At 39.4% G+C, this 16733-nt stretch overlaps 1 protein-coding gene across 5 annotated transcripts in view; it reads right to left on the bottom strand.

Moving 5' to 3' along the window:
- Window positions 1-12602, bottom strand: part of LOC149170620 (phosphatidylinositol/phosphatidylcholine transfer protein SFH6-like) — a 148593-nt gene extending 135991 nt beyond the window's left edge. For 2 of the 5 annotated variants that reach the window (XM_089423944.1, XM_089423949.1), the window contains exons 1-3: window positions 12448-12602; window positions 12170-12294; window positions 11690-11768 (exon numbers count right to left, since the gene is read on the bottom strand). In XM_089423944.1, coding sequence (XP_089280070.1) covers window positions 11690-11723 — 34 coding nt within the window. In that variant the 5' untranslated portion in view covers window positions 11724-11768; window positions 12170-12294; window positions 12448-12602. The other 3 variants (XM_089423947.1, XM_089423946.1, XM_089423948.1) reach the window with 3 other exon arrangements.
- Window positions 12603-16733: the final 4131 nt, after the last annotated feature.

Here is a 16733-nt window from a genome sequence, read left to right as displayed (position 1 = left end):
GAAAGTATAGCGAACCAAAATCTAAAATTTTGACTAGATGTACCTTGAGATCCCTCTTCAATCTTCCCAAAATTTCAAGGTTTAAAGCTTCCCCAAAAAAATTATAGTGAAAATGCCATGATGACTCATTTAAAGCAGCAAAACCATAGGCTCATATGCTATGATACATAATGTTATGAACCATGGGCCTAAAAAATGGTAAGAAACCAATAATCACAGTCCACTTAGATGGGGAAACCTCCCTTTACAATGAACAAAATATATAAGACAAGATATGATGATCCTAAGACAAGCTCTCCTTGGTATATGTATAGGAGACAAAGAGTACAATTAGAGTGAAAAGATACAATGAAAGGTTATATCCAAGTTTCCAACCTCATGCTATAACAAATAAACTAACAATGAATACTTAATAGGGCGGCCTTAATATAGGGGCCCAAAAACCTTAAGAGAAACCAAGAAAGAGTAAGAGAAAGAAAGGCCAAGCTCTAGCACAGACCTTCCCAACTTTTGTTCAAGGTAAGTCAAAGTGGACATCAAGCCCTATGAAGGAGAGGTAGACACAATTATATTAAATCATTGGCGCCAATAGTGAGAAGTTTATTTCATTGTGCATAGAATAAAAGAAGGGTAGAAAATAAGATTTTCCCACTATAGCTACTGGGTCACATCCAAACTTAGTGGGAAAAGTTATGGGAACTTGTGAAGACACTTAAATTGGAGGGTGATCCACAATTAACTAAGAGAAGCTACGGGAACTTGCTAAGACACATAGAATGAGGGGTGATCAATGAGTAACTATGTGGAAGACTTACACAAACCTCATAAAGTCCCAATTTTATCCCATCCAACATGAAGAGGACCCAAGAATTTGTTGGCACTACTACAGGCAAGAAAAGGGAAAAGAGTACAAGCGTACACTTTAGAGTTCAAAAATGTGCATGCCCAACCTCCTTTGTACCTTGCCAAGGGTGTGGGGTATCAAATTCTTACTTTGCATATCCAACTCAAAACTCTTTTATGAAGACACCGTCATCTTCTAGTCATCAAGGGCTTTTCGTTGTTATAAGCTTCATTAAAATCCAAGTCTGAATTGTCAAGATATGGGCAATTGAAGATTTTCACCCTTGGCGCCATGTTAGCAGCAGCACCACTGAGTAATTGCAACATGGCAGATGACATAGCACCGCAGTCCATGTTTCATCTTGTTGTGATGAAATTACAATATCAATGCCACCTAGCCTACCATGTCAGCCAATTAATTTGATTTACATGTATTTTTGCATGAGTGGGATTTAGAAAAAACTTAATTTATAAATCCACATAAATATTTATATTCCATCATTAGTAAATAATAATAAAATCCCACGTGCATATAAGACTCGTGTGGGTATAATCCACATGCTAAAGTCAAAGTGTCGAAGGCTTCACAAGCCATCAAGAGAATTCCATAAGTTTCCCATAACGCAACCCAAAATATTTCATCGATTGTCAATAGGGTAAAATCCCCAACTTTTGCGAACCATCAATAAAGTCAAACCCAAACTTTTTGTCAATCCACCGATGATGTAAACTCCAAAAAATTTAGTTGACTTCCAATAAAGTAAATACCTCAAATGTCTTATTGACCATCGATGAGCTCATCAACCATAGTTAAAATTTGTCATGTAACTTTTAATAGCCTTGTCAAAACCATCAAACCCCTAATGGTATTAACATCATCGACAAAATTTGTCATATAACCTTTAGAACCTTGTGAAATTTGCAGAACATATGATGGACTCTTTAGTCATCGACAAATTTTGTCATGTAGCCATTAAAACGTTGCCAAATTCGTCGACCCCCATGGACTTTTTGTAGATGAGAGTAGCTCAAACAAGTACTTCCGCATAGGTCTAAGTGTCTAGACGTGTGGAAATTGTCGAATGGGCCTTTAAATTTAGCAATTACTTTAATTATTAAAGTATTTCTTTTTAATAAGAACACATGATTAATGTACGAAAATGTAATGGTTATTTGCACTATTGAAATAGATAAATATCAACCATTGATCTCAAGTGAAGTTGAGATCTAATCTCAACCATCAATCACATTGGCTATTGGGGTTGTGGATTTAGTCAATAACTCAAACTTATAAAAGGAAGGCTAGGTTGAGGGAAAAGAGTGAATACAGTGTGGATGATAAAGGACTTCCATCTAAAGTATTCAAAGGTTCAAAGAAGATTACAAAAAGCAATGCTTGTAGCAAGGAGAATCAACCAGCAATCTGATCTAGTAGAGGTCACATCAACCAATAAGAAAGGAAGGGTCATACTAGTCAAATCAAGCAGAAAGGAAGAAGGGTGGATCCTACAATAGCAGATCATTGCAAGAGAGGGCCATAAGACTCCCAACATAGTCGCTCAACCATATCGTGATCCATACAATAGGCCATACATCTTGAGCTTAGCCATACAAGAAATTGAGGGCCACATAGGTTGTCCAAGGAGCATGCAACAAGCAACAACAGGGGGGGTTGATTCAGAGAAATTCTAAGGGTTGTACCAACCATAAAGGTGTGTTGTTAAAAACCCAAAAATTGTTGTAGCTTGTAAAATTTCTATTAGGACCAATTTCCTAGTGAGGGAGCCCTTGTATGCCTGGAAGCTATTTGAATGAAAAACAAATTTGAAGGGTTAATATTTTGGATGTTTGTGAGAATGGTTCATTTGCTTTCACCATGTATTTCTTGTTAAAATTCTAACATGTGCAATTTATTCACAAAGCATATCTACATTTAATTTTCAACAAGGAAATTCACTAGGAAATAATTTTCCATTGATTAGAGTTAGAAAATTAACATTGTATCAGAGCCTTTCTGAAAAGAAGTCCAACTTATGATTTGCAAGGCAAAAAACCAACAAAAATTTCTTGTGGGTGCTAGTAGGGTTTAGCACACGATAATTTTAGTGGTTCAGATCTAGAAATGGCAGCTACCAACCTCAAGTTTGATGACAAGTTGGATAATGCTTATAACTTCCTACCCTAGAAGGTAAGGGTTAGAAAGAGAAAGTTCTTTTGGATATTGTTGATAAGGAGGTTCTACGAAGAACAAATGCAACATTGTTGACAACCCATGAAAAGAAGGATATCAAAACTCAAAGGGTCATCATGGATGTCGTGAAGGATGTAATATTCCAAACTAGGAAAATACAACAAATAACATATGCATGAACTAAACTACAACAATAAAAATCTGAACAAGTGAACAAATCAAAAAACTCCAAAATCTAGGCAATAGTCTTGAGCCATTTTATTAATTATGCATGGAAAATCAAGTATAATAAGATGAATTCCAGAGAACTTGGGCTTGCTACAACAAGCAACGCAAACCCCATGTGAGAATGTGTAGGACCATGTGCTAGAATTGGCCCAAATATGTAACTCGAACTTTCCCATAAACTCCACTACTGTTTGTTGAATGGAACTGGACGTCCTGCTCAAAATAATGCCCAGAATGGTCTGAAATTGCAACCACAAGCTCCTCTCCTCAAACCGAAAAATACCCAGAAAAGGTTTGGCCTATCTCCAAGCCAAAGTCGAACCCACAAAATGGTGCAAATTCCCCAGCTAATCACCAATTCGTCCTATACTATAAGAATGAGGATTTCAAGCCTAAATTCAAAAAAAATTGCAAATTTAGTCGAAGACACCTCTCAATAGACCCACAAAAACCCAGAAAGGGTTCAAGCTAAATCCACCGACCCTCCGTGACCCCCAACAAGTGCAAATTGCCGAATTTGGCCAGAAAACGTCCCACAAAATTGATACTACTTAATTAAGCCCAAATCCACCACTAGAAATCTCCCCCAACTCTGGCTAAATTCTTCCCTGAGGAATACGTGCAATCTCCAACCCTTATCTCTCCTCAACGTCTATTCATCCAACCCCTACGCAAGCCTGCCTGGAGACCCCTGTGCACTTCCAGAAAGGTAGAATTTCAGCCCCAAGAATTCTCTCAAACTCAGCCATACTAATCACCAAAAATTCTCCAGCTAAATTAGGAGAAAACCCTTGCAAATCCTCTAGTGTTCTACTCCTCCGTAAATGATCTTCCCACAAGCAATTCGAACCACTTTTGCACCTTGGAAGAAAAATGTACCAGCTGAAATAACTTGCAAATACACCCTATGGAAACTCTGAATTGAGCTCCCCAAATTGCCTCACTAAGGAGACACTCGAAGTTCTCCGAAATGAGGGTGGAATTCCCGCTCGGAAATCCTTGTCCTAAATAGCACGGTTGTCTTGGCTAAGTAGCTCAAGGGAACTAATGTTAAATTGTCAAATGATCAAAGATGTCCCAAATGAGAGCCTCCTTGCTCTATTTATAATTGTTGGTCTCTCTCTCCCTTGGTGGCCCCCACTTTCCACTAGTTCACCCCCTTTCTGTTTCTCTCTCTTGCTTCACAAGTGTGCATTTCCTTTTTCTCTCTCTTGTGGCCCCCACCTGCCAATGAGCTGCAATCTTGCCTTTTCACCCAAGCTACTCAAGCCGAAATCATCTCCAAAACACGAACTACAAAATTGTGCTATGCCTAGCACCTCCCCAATAAACTTTTTTAATCTCCTCAAATGAAAAATCAAAATTGGGGATATTACAAAGGATCACTTGAATCCTCACGTGACAAAAAAGAAAACAACCAAGGGAATGTTCAAGGTTCTAGTGGATTTATTCCAGAGTGGCAATATGAACCGAAAGATGATCTTAGGGGATAAATTAAAATCCATCCAGATGTCAAGTTCGGACAATGTGACCAACTACTTCATGAAGATCACCCAAGTATGTGATCAACTCGTAGTAATTGGACAAAAGGTGGATGAGGCAAAACTAGTGAACGTAGCACTAAATCGATTCACCAAGTCTTGGGAACCATTTGTCAAGGGGATTTATGCTTGGGAACGCATTCCCAACTGGGAAAGACTTTGGGATGACCACATTTAGTAAGAGATTTGGGAGGAGTCTAAAGTTGGCAAGCAAGGAGATGGAGAAGAGAACGTGTCCTTAGTCAATATGGCCAAGAAGGGGAAACGGAAGGGTTCCAAGGGTAACAGTGAATGGGCAACCTCTTAGCCAGGGAAGAAGAAGGACTTGAGCAAGCTCAAGTGCTTCATTTTCCACAAGAATGGAGATAAGAAGAAGGAAAAGGGAAAGTCGCAACAGACAATAGCATCAGTTGAGGTTCAAATTGATGAGTTTGCAACAAAGTTTAAGGAAGGTTTAGCTTGATGAGTTTGCAAAGAAGTTCGAGAAGGACTTCGCATTGTCTCTTGTCTATCTACCAACACCATCACAATACGTGCTTGGTACTTGGATAGTGGTGCATCATATCATATGACAAAGGCACAGGAACTATTTAGCACTCTGACGAAGGGAGACTTAGATTTACATGTAGATCTTTGTGATGACGCCAAGTATGCAGTGAAGGGGATGGGAACAATTTAGTTCCAACTAGAGTCAGGAGGGGCATTGGAAGCCAAGGGCATGCCATTTCTATTAGGACTGAAGAAGAACTTGCTCTCATACTCAATGATCAAGTACAAAGGATATGTAGTTATGCTCAAGAATAGGCAGGTGCTCATTCATCAAGAGGAGAATAGCCCAAACACAGTAGTGATTATCGGGGTTAGAGAGCAACTTATACAAGTTAATGGGCAAACCTATTTAAGCATTAGTACATGATAGTGATAACCTGTGTAAGCCATGACACAAGAGGATGGGACACTTGCACTACAAGGCATTGTTGACTTTTAGGGAGATTGTCATTGGTCTCCCAGAGTTCATAATCGAGCAGCAGGGCGTGTTCAAAGTGTGTGCACATGGCAAGAATGCTAAGGCTATTTTTCCAAGCGACGAGAGTATGTCTCAGGGGACCTTGGATCTCATTCACTGAGATGCATGTGGGCCGACGTTAGTGGCATCAATACAGAGAGCACAATACTATGTCACGTTCATTGATGACTAGTACTAGAAAACCTATAACTTCTTCATGAAGACCAAGGATGAGGTCTATAGTCGGTTTTGGGAGTTCAAGGTCGAGGTGGAGAATCAAACAAACAAGAAAATCAAGATCTTGAGGTTAGATAATAGGGGAGAGTACACCTCCAACGAATTCAAGGATTTATGCAAGGAGGCAGGGATGAAGATGGAAATGACAATTTCATATAACTCTTAGTAGGACGGAATTGCAAAGAGAAAGAATCTATCCATCATTGGTTTTGCCAAGGCTATACTACATGACCACTAGTTCACTGTGTTCCTTTGGGCGCGGGCATGTAACAGAATATTATATGGGCATAACAAGAGTCTTCACAAGATCTTGGGGGACAAGAATCTTGAGGAAGCATTCACAAAAGATAATGCACATTCACATCTTCGATTATCCAGCGTATATCCATGTTCCCATGGAAAAGACAATGAAGCTACAACCCCCAAGAGAGAAGGGCACATTTCTGGGATACAGTGAGACTTTGAAGGCATACAAGATCTTCGTTCCAACACGAAGGAAGACAATTGTTAGTAGGGATGTAAAGTTCAAGAAGGACCTGGCATCTAGGAAGTCTCACGAATTGCCACCAACAGTGATAGAGGGCAAGGTACTAGAGGCTCCAAAGGTAGAGCAATGTGAAGAGGATTCCAATTCAGGGAGCCAACCTTCAGGTGGGGATAAGTCAATCGCTCCTTCTAGTTTTGTCAAGAGACCTGAGTGGTTTGAGCAAATATGGAAGAATGCTCAAGAGCATGTGGAGGTTCTTGAGAGTACATTTAGGGAGAGCAATCCTTCAAAGAAGTTTTCAAACTACATGGCACTGATGAGTAGCGTCATTGAAGAGGTAGCAGACCAAGAGGTTTGGAGGAAAGCCACAATGAAGGATGATGCATGAGACATTGTACCAAGACTAGAGGGAGGGGAAACTAGTTTTAAGTGGTTCTTCAAGAAGTGCCTTCTTCACTAAGAGTACTTCCACACAGGTATAAGCATCTAAATCTGTGGAAGTCATCTAATGGTCCTTTAACCTTAGCAATTACTTTAATTATTAAAGTAATTTCTTTTTTATAAGAAAGGTGAGTTAATCTAATGAAATGCAAAGGTTATTTACATTAGTGAATTAGATAAATCTCAATCATTTGACCTCTGACATCTAGTCTCAATCATCAATCACTTTGGAGATTAGGGTTGCATATTTTAGTCAATAACTGAAGCTTACAAAAAGAGGGTTCAATTAAGGGAACAGTCACAAATTGAATACAATGTTGATGATAAAAGACTTTCATCCAAAGTGTTCAAAGGTTTAGAGAAGATTACAAAAAGCAATGATTGCAGCAAGGAGAATCAACCAGAAATATGAACTAGCAGAGGTCATACCAAATAGTAAGAGAGGAAGGCTAGTACTAGTCAAATCAAGCAACAAGGATGGAAGGTAGATCATACAGCAACAAATAGCTACAAGAGAGAGCTATACGAATCCCAGCATTGACACTCAGCCAAATAGTGATCCATACAATAGGACATACATAGAGCAAGCCTCCCAAGAAGTTTTCAAACTACATGGCACTAATGAGTAGCATCATCAAAGAGGCAACAAACCAGAAGGTTTGGTGGAAAGCCATGATGAAGGATGATGCATGGGACATTGTGCCAAGACCATAGGAACAACCAATTCCAAGTGGCTCTTCAGGAAGTACCTTCCTCACTAAAAGGAAGTGTTGATGAGATTAGTTCAGACATGTACTTTTGCACAAGTCTAAATGTCTAGACGTGTGGAAGTCGTCTAATGGTCCTTTAACCTTAGCAATTACTTTAATTATTAAAGTAATTTATTTTTTAAAGAAAAAGAGAGATAGTCTAATGAAATGCAAAGGTTATTTGCATTAGTGAATTAGATAAATCTCAATCGTTTGATATCAAGTGAAGTTGAGATCTAATCTCAATCATCAATCACTTTGGAGAATAGGGTTGTGGATTTAGTCAATAACTCGAGCTTATAAAAAAGAGGGCTAGGCTAAGGGAAAGCACAGATTGAATGCAATGTTGATGATAGAAGACTTTCATCCAAGGTGTTCAAAGGTTTAGAGAAGATTACAGAAAGCAGTGATTGCAGCAAGGAGAATCAACCAGCAATCTAATCTAGCAAAGGTCACACCAATCAGCAAGAGAGGAATTCCAAGATAGCCACTCAGCCATACAGTGATTCGCACACTAGGCTAAACATTAAGGGAGAGCGGGCCTCCAAAGAAGTTTTCGAACTACATGGCACTAGTGAGTAGCGTCATCGAAGAGGCAGCAGACCATGAGGTTTGGAGTAAAGCCATGATGAGGGATGATGGTGCATGGGACATTGTGCCAGGAACAGAGGGACAGCCAATTCCAATGGCTCTTCAAGAAGTACCTTCCCCACTAAGTGGGAGTGTTAATGAGAGTAGGTAAGACTGGTACTTCCACATAGGTCTAAGTGTCTAGACATGTGGACATTGTCTAATGGTCCTTTAACTTTAGCAATAACTTTAATTATTAAAGTTATTTATTTTTATAAGGACAAATGAGTTAATCTAATGAAATGCAAAGGTTATTTGCATTAGTAAATAAGATAAATCTCAATCATTTGATCTCAAGAGAAGATGAGATCTGATCTCAATCGTCAATCACTTTGGAGGTTAGGGTTGTGGATTTAGTCAATAACTCAAGCTTATAAAAAAGAGGGATGGGCTAAAAGAAAAAGACACGAAGTGAATACAGTGTGGATGATAAAAAAACTTTCATCCAAAGTGTTCAAAAGTTCTGAGAACACTATAGAAAGTAGAGATTGCAGCAAGGAGAATCAACCGGCAATCTAATCCAGCAGAGATCACACTAATCAGCAAGAGAGGAAGGGTCATACTAGTCAAATTGAGCAGCAAGGAAGAAGGGTGGATCATACAGCAACAGAACACCTCACGAGAGGGTTATATGACTCCCTGCATAGCCACCCACCCACACATTGATCCTTACAATAGACCATACATCAATTTAGCTCAGTCATACAGGAAAACAAGGGCCATACAAGCCGTATGAGGAGCATGCAGCAGGAAGCAGCTCAGGGGGCTGATTCAAGGTAAATTTGAGGGTCATACCAGCCATATCAGAATTCTGAGGGAATTTAGTAGCTTGTAAAACTTCTATTGGAGCCAATTTCCCAATAACGGATCCCTTGTATGCTTAGAAGGCACTTGAGTCTTGAACAAAGAGCAGATTTGAAAGGTTAATTTTCTGTGTAGGTGATAATGGTTTATTTGCTTCAGCTATGTATTTCATGTTAAAGTTCCAGTGTGTGCATTATATTTAGTGAGCTTATCTAAATTTAATTTTCTACAAGGAATTTCACTAGAAAATAAATTGTTGTAGACTACGGTTAGAAAATTAACACTTTTCGGTCAGCAGCAAAACTTGTCATGTAGCTTTTAGATCCTTGCCAAATTCATCAAACCCTTGACAGACTTCTCGGACATCCACTAAATTTAATGTATTACCTTTTGAAAGCTTAATCCAACCCGCCGATTCACCGTGACTTTATCAACCATCAGTGAAATTTTATATATACACAAAACTATATCGATATGTGTGTCTGTGTGAGATAGATAGACAGATAGATAGTATACCAAGATAAATCCATCTTAACATACGATCTTTTAAGCACCAAGAGATTTACATTTCATTGTTCTTTGATCCCGCTCATTTCAACAAGAGAAGCAAAGTGCATTCTACAGCCCAGTATTGAAGAAACTGTAATGTCTGTCCGGTTGGCCGTCCCATATAAGTTTAGCCCAATTTTAAATTTTACATAATTCCATAGAAAGAGAACATTGTTTCCAGAAGTAATGAATGAGGACAGAGATGATGAGATGAATCCCTTGCAAATGGTAGTACATATGAAGCCCCATCAAGAGGGCTAAAGAGAATACATGAATCTGAGAACTTTGACTCTGACATGAAATTGGCACAACTATCAAATATCGGCCATTTATTTTCTCCTTTGAAACCAAACCTTGCAATTTATGATTTACCCATAGTCACTGTGGAACCTTGTTTAGGGGCATGGCAAGATGTTAAAAGGAAGAAAGGAAAAAAAAGCCAGGACTATTTTTCATCTGGAGAGCAACGAAATGTTAGCAATCCAATATTGTCTGTTGCTAATAACCATTTGAACACTGCAAGGAACAAATGTAATGTTGGGTTTTGTCCAAATTTGCTTATTTCCCCAGAAATTCAAAATCATTGTTAAGATGCACAGTAGAGTACCTTGAGCATTTTCTTCAATCCACGGCACTGTTTTTATTTCGGGTTTAAAGTTGCAGGATGATGTGACATTGAAACAACATTACTATTGAAAAAAAGTCTAAAATTATCAAACCCTGTATCTTCTATTGAAAACTTGAGTGTCTTCCACTAGCTTTAATGTCTGCATCACTTTCTGATATGAACTAACAAGGTGGACTGAAATTGTCACATGTTAGTTAGCCAGTTTGGAATTCTCCCCAGACTGCACATGTAATGGGTGTTTATTAGCAGTGTTCCTGAACATTAACTTCAAGTATAAATTGGAAAAAAATACTTCTCTACCTAGCATGCTGCATCGAATCCATCAATTGTATATCGTGAGAGACCTGCCTTAACCAGAGATTCAGACAACATTACTGTTTTATATGCTCTCAACATCCAACCACTTGCTCCCGTTTCATGATCCTCTGTCAAGTTAAGCCTGGTGACTCTGGTTTTCACCTCAGTTAAACTCTGAAACAGAAGCTGCAGTCTAAGTTGCCTAATTTGAGTTAGTGTTTAAGTTCAGCAACCATGAAGTTTGGCAAAAATTTGGCAAAGTTCAAGGAACTATAGCATCCAAACTATATATATATATATATATATTAAACACATATCATAAAAATGAAAATCACATGCCAACATCAAATCTATATTTCAGAACGACAATATCTTGTTAAAAGTTTAGGGTTTTAAGTTGTGTTTTACGAACTTGGTTTGTATACTTTTTCCCCTTTAAAAAAATCAAATTGGAATAAATTCAAAAAAATTCAGCTTGACATTCGGTTGTTAGGGCTGAAGTTCAGAAAATTTCGAATTTCATGCTTGAAATTTGCCAAACACAGTAACTAATGCTGTAGTAAGCTGCAGCTCTCTTTCGGTGAATCAAGGTTTGTTCCCCGTGTGAAGGTATTGTACATGGCTAATATTATGCCTACATTTTCCGCAGTGTCACCACTCGACCTGGATTCAATTCAACCAAATTCAATTGAATCCGTTAAAACGAAATATCTTACTAACGAGACTGCTCTGGATATACAATCTGCCAAAGAACTGTCGATATCTAGCATAGCAAACACCAACGCGACCTTCCGTCGTTGGTGAGTTTGACGGAGTATTAGACCATCTATTTCGGTTTCACTCTCCCTATGATTTGCCCACACGAGTGCCATGTCAAAATGAGGCCGGGTGCAAATCCACAGGAATTTCACAAAATAGATACACCTCAGACCTGACACCTAATCCAAATGAAATTCATGTTATGCAGTACAGCCCCCGACCCTCGAGAATGACTTCAAAGAAACTTCCAGAAAAAGCAAATCTAGCCCAGCAAATTCCATAACAATTAGAAAACTTACACGATTGGGAATGCTGATCCAATGGCATCGACATCGCCGTCAAAGTTGACGACTGCAGCTGCACTTCCAACAATCAGATCTGCAGAAAAAAGAACACATTAATCCATAACAATGTGATTGCTACATACCTAAACATCCATCACCAAACCAGAACCCCAAGCAACTCAAAATAAGCTCTCCTGCAGAATTAATTCATACAATGTAGGTCAAATTCCATTCCTTGGAAGCCATGCATGTAAAGCTTCCAAAATCTTGCAGAAGCAACATCTGTAAAGCCCCAGAGACCCTTCTCTAAACAATGCATGTAATCTTCTAAAACATCAGCTGCAGATGCCATAATCTGAAACCCTGGAATGTTCTAAAAAGTTCTCGAACCTTCTAGAATATCATGTTCAACATCCTACAAATAATCCTGCGAAACTTTGCAGAATCTTCAATTGTTAATTAGACGACGCGAATTGTACAGGATTTGTTAGTTACCTTATCTCTGCAATTCTGACGACATACTCTGCCGTCGGGAAGAAGAAACCCGACAGTAAAGTGAAAGCACCGTCAGATTTATTATACAAGCCTGATCGGAAAATTCAAAGGCGGCAATTGAACACCTGAGGTGTTTTGCCCAGGAATTGTCAGCCACTTAATCCACCGCGATGCTCTGTAGAATTTAGAAGAAAAAAGAAGGCAACAAACTGGAGACAGGAAAGATAAATGCAGGCAGAAGCAATTCGAAGGGTAAGAGACACCGGAATTAGACTTACAATGTGAGAACAGGCGGGAATAGAACTCCTGACCTACAGATCTCGCAGAAGTATTTTTCTTGTTTATTTTGTCCTCGCGTCTGCCCTGTTTTTTGTTCGGACTGCAATAAAAACCGGGCTTTTTCGCTGAAAGCGGTCAGAAAAAAACCGCTTAAGAGAGCGGTATGGAGAAAACCGCTTATCGGGTGACCGACGGAAAACAAAAGAGGCCAAAACGCGACCGACGGCCCGCACGGCCTGATTTGATCGGTGTCGGTTTCTGTGAAAGGGACGCGTCTAGGTGGCGGTTCGAATTACTCTGGGGAGGGACCGCCGCCGGCGATTTGTCTTTGTCTTACCGGCAGGATTAGATGATGGTGGGCCCCGCAGAAGGCTCGGCTTGACGCAAGCCTTTACCGGTAAGAGCATGCTGATATTGTGGCAGTGAATTGACCACATGCAAGAAAGAGGGAACTGGGGTTAGACTTCAGTGTTTGAGTCACGCGGCGGCGGCTAACGAGAGCCCATTCGGCGAGATTGACTCGGGTTAAAAATGGCGAGCTTTGGTTCAAAAACAGAAAGAGTTAAATTGTTGAAATTCGATCAGAATTAAGAATAATAATTATTAATTTTATTGATGGTTCTAACTAAATTAATTTTATATTACAAAATTTGTTAGATGTTTATTTAAATCTATATTTAGTTAGATGTTTAATCACTTTTTTAATTAAATATTAATAAATTGATGTATGATATTTTTTTATTAATGAATTAAATATTAATAAATGGATGTATGATATTGTTGTGATTTGTCTTTACAAGACTATCATTGCCAAGTTTAAGATCAATGAGGGTGGTTTAAAGATATTAAATGCAATATCGGGGTTAAGCAAGAGTGTCCCCTTTCCCTCTTTTTTTTGGTATTTACATTGATAAACTAGAGTGTGGAAACTACGGGTTGCAAGTCTATCGAGCTTTCTGGTATTATCATTACTCTTCTCCTTTATGTTGATGATATCATTCTTCTTGCAAAGAGTCATGATGACCTAGACAAGCACCTTAAGACTCTTCATGTCTATTGCTCCAAGATGGGTATGGCATTTAATACCGACAAAACTAAAGTCAGGATCATTAAATCCAAAAAGATCACCCATGGTAGTTTTGTCTATGATAACCATTGTCTAGAGCGGGTTTCTTCTTATAAATATTTGGGTATTGACTTTCCTTGTCAACTCAACTGGAATTATAGCATCGAGAAATAATTATTGGAGGTTGGAAAGCTTATTATGAGTTTGAAAACAATTGTAAGTCAGTTGATCTTTACATTTGGAGTAAAAAAAGGTTCCTCTTTGAGACTCTTATCACCCCTATTATCTTATACGGGTATGAAGTTTGCAGGTGCAGTATATCTAGGGAGTCATGAAGAAATATTGAAATGATCCAAAAGCAATTCATAACCTATAACCTCAAGATCAAGGGAAATACTCTCTATCCTATCCTCTTAATCGAAGTTGGCATGCACCCCATTGAAAGTGCAACTATGTTTAGATATATGATGTATAAGAAAATGCTTCACAATATGGAATCCAAGAGGCTCCCAAAAATTGCTCCTAATTTTAGTCAAAACCCTCTCCTGCGCTTCAAACGCAAGTGGCATAAGGATACTCAGTCTTGGCTCAACCTTTGGGGAATTAAGGAGGAGATCCTCATGGGAAGCAAGGATAGTATCAAAGATATTATCACCTCTAATTTTAAGGACAAGATGTGGGATGCTAAGGAGTTGGAGGGTAAAAGGAAGCTAAGGTACTATAAGGAGGTGATCAACCCCACCCTTGATAACCAGAATTATCTCTCTATGTTGACTAGCACTAAGAAGAAAATAAGCATCGCTAGGATTAGAACTAGCTCTCATGAGTTTCGAAGTGAGACCGGGCAGTGGTCTACCCACAAGACTCCTTAGCACAATAGACTCTTGTCATATTTGTGATACTAAGAAGGTGGAAGACGAAAAGCACTTATTTTTAGACTTTTGGCTCTTGCCCACATCAGCTCTCAATTCCCTATCATCGCCACACCTCCAATCTTCTTGACTTATTAAGCCAGCTATAGTTCTTTCCCTGCTCCTTGATCACAGAAACGAGATTTTGATGAATGACAATTAAACTCTCTTTTCTTCAGGTCTGATAGACCACATTGGTCTTAGTAGACATTAATCATCATCATCCGATCAGCTTCCTACTACTAGCTTCCTGAACGCAAGGATCAACAAAGATTTGTTTTAAAAATGGATCTATCTACAAATCAAAAACATTTTTTAGAGTAAAACTTGAGATTAATTCCCTTAATTGTTTACAGATCTGGAGTTAAAATAAATCATGGGAGGCTTGTTAACTTTTTAATTCTTTCCTCTTTGGTCTTCGAATCTTGTGTCCATTGTCTCTTTAAAACTTTTGCTTTTGGAAGAACACAACCTCGTGGTTGCAGTTGGAGAGCGGGTTGGAGACAATTTGCGCGCGCAGCAGCAGCCCCTGGTACAGTACTCCCTCCAATGCCATGGCCCCGGGAGGGGACCCTGAGGCCCCTCCTCCTTCGCCTCCTCCACCAGAGATCCTTGCGTTCAGGAAGCTGATTAACAATAGTAGTAAACGCCCAAAAAGGAAACTCAATGAAAGTTTGTAAAGAAACTCGACAACATCCCCACAGTCGCCCTACCCGTTGAAGATTCTTGCAGATCTGCTTTGAACTTAGCTGAAAGAGGGCTCATTGATCAATTTACAGGGCTATGGTCTTCCCCCAAGGCTATCAAAGCATGGGTACAGAGGAACTGGCGACCACTAGTAAAGGAAGGCATCAGAAGCTTCCTAGTTGGTAAGGGATTTTTTGTCTTTGTTTTTGATTCAGTAGAAGACAAAAATCTCATCTTTAGGAATGGATCATATTTCATGGGACCTCAGGGTCTATATCTAAACTCATGGTCACCATACTTCGATCTGACACAAGATGTGTCGTTAGCAGTTCCAGTTTGGGTACGCCTCCCTCATCTTCCACTGCACTGCTGGAACCCAAAGTCACTAGAAACGATTGGTAACACCCTGGGAAAATACATAGATAAAGCAGAGAGAAGGGATCAGTATTCATGTGCAAGAATATGCGTCGAAGTCGACTTGGAAATAGGGTTACCTGAAGCCATAAAGTTAACAATAGCAGACTGGTCTTATATCCAAGAGTTAAACTACGAGCAGCTACCATTCAAATGCAGAAATTGCCTTAAATATGGGCATTTCACAAGATAATTCAAAAAAAAAAAAGAGGAGCAAGATCTAGAGAAGTCGAAAGGAGAAAAATGGATCCAGGTGCATAAAACAGTGCAAGCCAAGGTGAGTAGCAAGAATAAAGGGAAAGAGGTATCGATGGAGTCTAAAACCCCCTTAATAGGAATGGTTCAAATAGAAGGAAGAGGAGAATAGCCAAAGACAACGGCCTCAATAAACCCATTCGAAACCCTCAGCACTTCAATCGAAATTCCAGAAACAGAGACAGAGGAGATTGAACGACAAGTCCCCTCACTTGAAGCAGAAAAGAAGAACATAGAAGTAACTCAACTTGACTCCCCAGCAAGAACCTCCTCCTCACCCACATATGTAGAAATGACAAGGAAAAAACCCCCACCTCTGGGTCATCAGAAGATGAGACATTCGAGAGATCCTCTAAAAGAGTTGGAAGGAAATCTCATAAGGAAGCCAAGGAAGAAGAGGCGGAGAAGCAAAAAATGCAAGGCAGCCAATCCACCATTGAAATGTCTATCGGGAGAAACACCAGAACAAGGGCCTCTAAGGGGGGATCAATTCACTCCAATTCCGTTAAATAATGAAACTAGTCTCTTGGAATTGCAGAGGCTTGGGGAACCCTTCGAAAGCTGAAGCAATCAAAGATCTTCTGAAAATAGAAACTCTCGAGATCCTCATGCTTCAAGAGACTAAGATTGAAGGGGAAACCCTTCTTGAGACCAGCAAATTAAAATGGGGAGAAAATGCAGGAAAGGCCATTTGTGCAAGAGGTACCTCTGGTGGCCTAGCAACTTTGTGGTCAGAGGACAAGTATCAACTAGAAATCTCCTTTGAGACCCAACATTGGATATTCATCGAACTTCGGCACCTCTCTAGTAAGCTCTCCATCTCGCTCTTAAACCTTTATGTCCCATTCCACCTTACAGAGAAGAAAGAATGTTGGCAGACCTTCTCTGATTTCTTAGACATTTACTCCCCTCATAATATAATAGTCACTGGAGATCTCAACCTCGTCATTGA

This window comes from Pinus tabuliformis, chromosome 4_2, assembly GCF_031772625.1.
Source record: "Pinus tabuliformis cultivar Carrire ecotype Pingquan chromosome 4_2, CPIR1, whole genome shotgun sequence".
NCBI classification, from domain to species: Eukaryota; Viridiplantae; Streptophyta; class Pinopsida; order Pinales; family Pinaceae; genus Pinus; species Pinus tabuliformis.
This window is presented reverse-complemented; position numbering and strand designations above follow the sequence as displayed.